We start from the raw sequence: 8132 nt of genomic DNA, 5'->3' as shown, positions 1-8132 counted from the left end.
ACGTCTGATGAAAGAGAAGAAAAGTGGAAATAATTTCTCAGAAAAGATTGGCAGGCAGGATTAAGAGAGGGAGAGAGAGAATTCCAATCACTGGAAATATAGAATGAAGAGTGTTTTGAAAGTGGCATTTTAGATGGGAATTCCAGGGCATGTTCCAATTCTGTTAGTTAGGAAGAATCCTATAAATAGCCAGAAGTTGAAGATATAGTAAGAGGGGAAATGACCAGTGAAACAAGATCAGTGAGAAGAAGAATGGGTTAAGGCTGTAGATTCTATGTGGGAAGATGAGTCTTTGGTAGAAGGTGGTACACTTCCTCCATTACAACACATGATAGATTAGGATGAGTGCAGATGCAGACACAGTTTATAGATACAGTGGAAAGATGATGAAGAAATTCCAGGCTCATGGGATCTATTTTTTTAATGAGGTATGAGCCCGGGCCATCTGTTTACAGTGGATGTGTGATGTCAGGGGAAGGGACAATGAAGGAAGAAAGGGGAAGGGTGACCAACTGTCCCAGTTGGCATGAGACTAAAAGGGTTCCTATGACTCCAGACTTTCAGTGATAAAATCGAGAAAGTCTCAGGCAAGATGGGAAAGGTTGCTCATTCTGGAATCTGAGCAGGGTGGAGTTATGAAATAGTCTCTGTATAGCATAAGGGTAGAGTTTACTAGAGAAGTGAGTAAGATTGCTAGTGTTGAATGCCCAGTCTAAGTTGGTGACTATGAATTTATAGTGTTAACTATATATTGAACAAGACTTTGACTTTACAAATTGTGCCTCAGGTGGAAAGGCTCCCAAACTTTCTTGGTTCATGGTACACTAACTACCACAGTCATATCTGTTATTATTCATATTTTTATTGTGGGGCACAGCTCCTGGACTGTACACATTTGGATCGCAATAAACACTTGTCAAATGAAATGTTCAGACTGGAAATAAGTCCACCAGCAAGTATGTCTACCAGCAACAAACCCTTCACCTGTTGTAGATTTTACTTTCACCGTCTTAAATGCTGTCCTCTGAAATTCCAGCTTATGTTGTGACAAAGAAGAAAGAAGAGGAGGAGGAGGAGGAAGGAAGGAAGGAAGAAGAAAGAAAACAAAATCCAAGAAAGTAGTAAAATGCCACTACAGAATGCGGTTTTGAAAAGTAGGAGTAGCGGGAAACCACAGAAATGCTCTAAGATGAGTAGTGATATCTTAACAGGAATCTTGGGCTGGACCAGCTGGCTCACCTGTAACCCTACCACTTTGGGAGGCCCAGACAGGAGGACCACTTGAGTAAAGGAGTTCAAGACAAGCTTGAGCAACATAGCAAGACACCATCTCTAAAAAAATCTTAAAAATTGGCCCAGCGTGGTGGTGCGTACCTGTAGCCCCAGCTATGGGAGGCTGAGGCAGGAGGATTGCTTGAATCCCCGAGTTCAAGGTTGCAGTGAGCTATGATAACACCACTGCCCTCTAGTTTGGGCAAACCCTAGCTCTAAAAAAACAAACAAAAAAAGAATCTTGGTGTTTGCGCATTTTCAATTCCTTGTCCACTAGGTGGTGGAACAGAGTCCCTATCCTAACAATAAAGTTCTTTCTCAGAGGTTTGTGTTTCTCTCTCAACGCCCACAGAGGGCTTTGCACGTGAAGGAAATCCAATAAATTCAATTTCTTCAAAGCTTCCGCTTGGAAAACAGAACGCTCAAATGACAAGGGCCGGGAAGGCAGTCGGAGGCGAGATGGAGTGCAGACATGCAAGGACTAGAGGAGCTAAACTACATTTCCCAGAAGCCACGGACGGGGCATACAACCCCCTTGACGCCTCCGTTCTGGTTCTCCAGTAACCGATTCGCTGCCGCCCACTTTTCTAAGGAGCGCAGAGAAAGCCAGAGAGGGTGTAATAGTGCAGCAGCGATGCTCTTATTCACCAGAGGATCCTTCTGAGCGGTGATTGTTCCAACCGGGTCTTGTAAAGGAATTGGGAAACTAATGGCGGCCCTGCCGGGCCCACGCGCCACGTGACCATCCTGGATCATGTGACTCCGGAGGCTAAAGCCTGTTACCCTGGCAACTGGCGGACCCCACAGACCTTCCGGGAAAGCGCGGAATTCAGACGCAGAGGTAGGTCGGACCTGGATCTTTGCTTCTTACCCATATCACCATGGCCTAGGCCGTGCCTCAGACCCAATCCAAGGGCTTTGGTTTTCGGGGTGTTTCTCTACGTCCAGCCCCCACTGCAAATGTGTCTGTGTCTTCCCGCCAGTCCCCGAACCCGCGCTTCTCGGGGCCCGGACGCCGCCAGGCCGAGAACCTTTTCGTGGAGTCTGCCTCTGACCAAGACCTTCGGGCCAGTTTCTCCATCTCTTTGCCAACACTGTTATTATCTGAGGACCTTAACCGCACCCACCCTGAACTGATCGAAAGTGCTAATGAGGGGAGGAGCTGTTACTCTGAGGCCGGGGAAGGTATTATCCGGGTCTCCAACCCCACCCCCCACTCCCAGCTCTGCGAAAGAAAACTGGGGTTTTAGCTGCTTCTAAGGAGTTAAAAGTCTGGAAGCTGCTGCAGATCTGAGGTTGAGTTCATTAAGGGAATAGGGGAGAGGTTGCGTTGCAAATCACTGGATTCCACTTAAGATGTTAAGTGCATACTTTTTGTTGGCTCCCCCGCCCCCCTCCCCCCGCTTCAAAAGAAACATAATTAGTGCGGATCTGTATATTCTATTAACCAAGTATTTTTTAAGTATTCTGAGTCTTAATAAATACTATTTGTCTATGTTTGGAAGCATCCCCATATGTGGAAACTGTCTTACAAAACTATTAATATGGATTGGTAAAATAACAGGCTGAATGATACGGCAGCACACACTTTGTCCTATGCTTTGCAAGAAAGAAACGGTCCTTTGGATTTGCTAATTTATAATTTTTAAGATTCTCTGGGAGGATCTGGTGTGTGTTTGAGAAGTATTAAGTAACATACAGACACACAAATACAAGTTTAGGAAATACTGTAGAGACCACCCTGTAAGGATTGGATGTTAACAGATGAAAATGTGATTCTGGACCCTGAATACAAGGCAGACTCTCAAAGATGCTTTTCCGAGTCAGTTTACTTAATGAATTAGGAATCTCTTGACTAGCTTACTGGTTGATAATTGTGCGTATATACTAAATCATAACAGAAATGTTTAAAGTTTGGTTGTTTCGTGATGTGATGAATTTCCTCAAAAGGTATTTATGTCTCTTGTCATTTAGTGTTGCCAGTGTTGTAAATACTTTAGCATGTTTATTTTGAGAAGTGAAAATTATTGATTATGGCTCACTATTCCAAAGAAGAGATGGATGAAGAGTTTGAACAGTTTATGAAAGAGGTAAGTTTGTATTTTTAAAAACAGTATTGTAAATTTGTCTCAAAAACCTCATCCTTTAATTCTCTCTTTCACCTCAAAGATAAAGTTAGTCCATCACCATGCTCGGTCAACGCTGCCACCAGAACATACCTGTCATCCCTCTAGCTTTCTCCCTTTTTTCTGCCACCTGCTAGTTCAATACTACCCTGTCATCTGGGCAACTAGAGCAGTTCCCAACTAATGTCCCAGCATTTCTCTCATCACACTCATGTGTTACGAAAGTCTGACTCCATTCCTCCCTAGTATAAATTCAACTGGTCTCCCATCACGTGTAAAATAAAATCCAAATTCCTTACCATGGTTCATAATGCCCTTCATGATTTTGCTTCTGTATACCTCACTGGCTTTATATCACTCTTCCCCCTCATCCATTTTATTTATGCTACAGTGGTCTTTTTTCTCTCCTAGGCATTTCAAGCTCATTTTACCTTAGGGACTTTGCACTAGCTGTTCCCTCTGCCAGTAATGCTTTTCCCTTATTCTTCACTTGGCTGGTGAAGATCTTACGTTACATATCACTACCTCAGAGAGGCCTTTTCTGTTTATCCAGTAAAAAGTAATCACCAAGTCACTTCTCAGTATACCATATATTTAATTCTTTGTATGGCACTAACACATTCATTACTTTTCTCCTGGGGGTCTATTTTCTGCTTCCCATTATAAGGATGTATATGGTCTGTGTCACAATGGCTGTGCATGTTCATTGCTATATCTGCAGTACCTAATAGATGCTTAATAAATATTTGCTGAGTGAATAAATTAAATGGTTACACCACATTCTATGTGTAGTTAGTCATGCACCGCATGAGGATGTTTTCATCAACGATGCACCACATAAACAACAGTGGTCCCATAAGATTATAATGGGGCTGCCCTATGTAGGTGTACCTTTTTTAAAAATCTTTTATACCATGTTTACTGTACCGTACCTTTTATATGTTTAGATATGTTTAGATACACAAATACTTGCCATTGTGTTACAGTTGCTTACAGTATTCAATATAGTAACATGCTGTAGAGGTTTGTAGTCTAGGATCAATAGGCTATACTCTATAGCCTAGGTATGTGGTAGGAGGCTGTACCATCCAGGTTTATGTAAATACACTCTTTGATGTTCTCACAACAATGAAATTGTCTGACAAGGCATTTCTCAGAACATATTCTCAACATTAAGTGATGCATGACTGTATTTATATACATAAAGGGTTCTTACAGAGCATTCAAGAGAGTCACATTTTAAACTATTATACTACCATTCTTACTCATAAAAGGAAGTTTGGTGTAGTAGGAAAAAAACCCTCAGTTTCATCGTTTAATAGGAAAAATAATGCCTACTTTGTAGGATTGTTTTAAGGATTAAAAAAAGCATCTACCAATTGCCAGGATATAATAGAAACTCAGAATGAGTCTCACTTCCCATTTGAAGGTTAAGTTTTTTATTTCAAATACAGGCACATTTGAAAATTAAGTTTATAGGAAGTATGTTCATTGTAAAAAATAAATGGCAGTATAGACCTTTTGGAAAATGTTTTTTCTACCCCTCGTTTACCACTGCCAACACACACACACACTTCAACACACTTCCTCCCCTGCCCTTCCCTCCCTGTCTCCCTTTCTCCCTCCCTCTCATATCCATCCTCAACTCATAAAAGCTCTTATCTCATGATAAAGATTTGGGTAAGGCAGTGTTTCATTCTTAACAATAAAAATCATGATTTTAGAGTCATAACTCTAAAATCTAGTAACGTCTTTGGTCATTTTGATGAATTATTGTTCAAATAGTTCGTTCAAAGACATCGTTTACATGTCTTTGTTTTCAGGAGAGTGGTGGCACCAGCTTTTTTTATGTACAGCTTTATTGAGATATAATTCACACACCATATAATTCACCCATTTAAAGTGTACAATATAGAGATGTACTCAGTGGTTTTAGAGATATGTAACCATCACCACATCAATTTTAGAATATTTTTATCACCCCAGAAAGAAACCCCTGATCTGTTAGCAATTACTCCCATCTCCTTTTCCTCCCTTCCCCAGCCTTAGGCAAGCAGTAATCTACTTCTGTCTCTAAAGATTTGCCTGTTACGGACATTTCATAGAATTGGAATTGTATAGTGTGTGGCCTTTGGGGTCTGGCTTCTTTTACTTAGGATGATGTTCTCAAGGTTCATGCCTGTTGTAGCGTGTATTAATACTTCATTTCTTTTTATAGCTGAATAATATTGAGTTGTATAGATACACCACATTTTGTTTTTCCACTTATCAACTGATGGACATTTGGGTTCTTCTCACTTTATGGCAATTATGAATAATGCTGCTATGAAAATCATGTATGAGTTTTTGTGTGGATGTACGTTTTCATTTCTCTTGTGTACCTGCCTAGGAGTGAAATTGCTGGGACATAGGTAACTCTATATTTACCCTTTAAGGAACTACCAGGCTATTTTCTAAAGTGTCTTTGACACTTTATATTCCCACATTGTGTTAGTTTATTAGGGTCCCAATTTCCAACACTTATTGTCCGAGCACTAGCTTTTTTGCTTTGTTCTGTTTGTAATGACAGTCATCTGGATAGCACTGTGGAAGGCTGTTGAAAGTGAGAACACCTACTATGTATTAGACAGTAGGGTGGGTATTTTTCATTTCTTTTTCTGCTCTTTGCCATAGCCCTGCAAGGTCAGTGGTCCCATGCCTATGTTGCAGATAAATAAACTGAAAAAACGTGGGGAGGAGAGAGAAATGGAATGTTGTAAGGTAACAATAAAGTTCTGAGGCTAAGTGGAAAGTGATGCAACTAATTTCAGAAACTCAGATGAAATAAAGAATATTTTTTCTCCCCTCCTTCCCTCTTCTTACCTGGTTGTCAGTGAAGACAAAGAGTTCTTTTTGAACATTTTAAAATTGACACTCTTAAAGTCATTTGAAGGAGAGAGACATTTTTTGTTTGGCAGATGGAAATGTGTGTGTGTTTGTTGTCGTCTTGGAAGGTTAGAAGGTCACCCAGATAATAGTATTCTAGTTGGGCACTACATAATATAGTGGAAAGTGGACGGGTTTAGACAGAGACCCAGGTTTAAATCCCATGCTTATTAACAGTAGCAACTTGGGCAAGTTGTTTAATCTCTCAGGGTTTCAGTTTTCTCATCAGTAAATCTCTGTAGGATTGTTCAAAGATTAAGTAAAATAATCTTAGTGTAGATCCAGGCAAGTAATAAATGTTGGTTTCTTCCTGAGAAAAAAATAGAATGAAATTGAAAAGGATCAAGAGCGTAGTCCTGGAGAAGTCTTATGTGAAGAAATGGGCAAAAAGCCAAAAGCTATTAACATAGATGGGTGGGAGTCACCACAGAGGTTGGCCAAGAATAACCTGGAGAAAGTGATGCTGCTGAAGTTAGGGATAGAGAGTTTCAACAAGTGAGAGCTGGTCACCAGTATCAAATTCCATGATGTGATCAGGGAGGATAACTGGCAGTAGTACTTTATTTGTGGCATTTAGAAAGCCTGTGGTGCCTGGGGGAGCACTGTTGGAGATGGGAACCAGATTTTAAGGAGTTGAGCAGTGAACTCAAGCAGTTGGTATATGACAGAAGAGTAATAGGTAGAGTAAAAGGGAGGTAGGAATAAGGAACTTTTTTTCTTTTATTTTGCTTTTTTTTTTATTCCAAGGTAGAGCTGAGTTTTCATGCTTTCCTTCCACAGTTGTGCCAGGTGCTGTGCTAGGCACTGGAGGTGCAGTGCTGAGTGGGTTTATAATCTAAGAGAAAGGAAGAGAGTAGAGAGAGAAGGGAGTGAAGATACAGAAATAAAATGGGATAAACAGGGAAGGAAGAACCTGGGGAGATGGGAAGTAACCTTTCTGTAGGTTCTGCTTGGAGTAAAGGAAAGAATTGTCTCTTCTAAGAGAGAAAGAAAGTGCCTTAACAGGTAAGTTTAGTGGTGCGGTGAGGGGAAAGAGGGCAGTGGTGTTTGACCGAAGGACTTTATTTTCTCAGTGAACAGGGGGACCAAGTTAATTGGCAAAGAGCGAGGAGGGTATTGTGGTTAGAGTAGGTGATTTAGAATTGTCATAAAATTTGGATTGGAAGAATAAAAAAGGGCAAATAAAAGTTTATTAATCACTGTAACAGAATGCTGATTTCTCTAGTAAACTCCGTCATCCTTTCTACCCCCTGAAACTCAATTCTTCCTTGTTTTGGAATTCTGTGTTCTTCTAGAGAGCGATGCTATATAATTTTGCTCAGCCATGGTTTATTCTTGGATGCTAGAGAATATCTAGAAGATAGGATTATATCCTTTTTTCCTTTCCTGAACAAGTTTCTTGATCAGTTTTCTTTATTTCTTTGTTGTTCTCTTAGTTTACTTGTTTAATTATAAAATTGACGCTCAGAGATGTATGCTTGATTTTTATGTTATTTTGGTCACATGTTGACAGAAATTTATACATTATTGTTAAGCATGTTATTCGTCTATGTGATAGTTGAACTGTGAGAGAACTAATAGAAACATTTTAGTGATAAATCTGGGTTTCTCGAATTCACAATGTATTTTAAAATTCAATAACTTGGTATCTGATTCAGCTTTCAGATGATTCTTTTGAAAATTCAAACACAACACCTAGACAGACTAAAAAAGAAATGAAGAAGAAAGATGCAGTGCCTTGGTGGATAACAGAAGATGATTTTGAAGATGGTGGTAAATATTGCTGACTTCTAGTTTCAAATTATTTGA

The 8132-nt window shown here is 40.1% G+C and overlaps 1 protein-coding gene across 1 annotated transcript in view; it reads left to right on the top strand.

Moving 5' to 3' along the window:
• The first annotated feature begins 3305 nt into the window (after positions 1-3305).
• Positions 3306-8132, top strand: part of CEP162 (centrosomal protein 162kDa) — a 110059-nt gene continuing 105232 nt past the window's right edge. Inside the window, exons 1-2 of the mRNA XM_012638180.1 lie at positions 3306-3362; positions 7982-8096. Coding sequence (XP_012493634.1) covers positions 3306-3362; positions 7982-8096 — 172 coding nt within the window. The remainder of the gene's footprint in view (positions 3363-7981; positions 8097-8132) is intronic.

The sequence above is a fragment of the Propithecus coquereli genome, unplaced genomic scaffold, assembly GCF_000956105.1.
Source record: "Propithecus coquereli isolate 6110/MARCELLA unplaced genomic scaffold, Pcoq_1.0 Scaffold127, whole genome shotgun sequence".
Taxonomy (NCBI): Eukaryota; Metazoa; Chordata; class Mammalia; order Primates; family Indriidae; genus Propithecus; species Propithecus coquereli.
The sequence above is the reverse complement of the archived record's forward strand: the minus strand, read 5'-3'. Positions and strand labels throughout refer to the sequence as shown.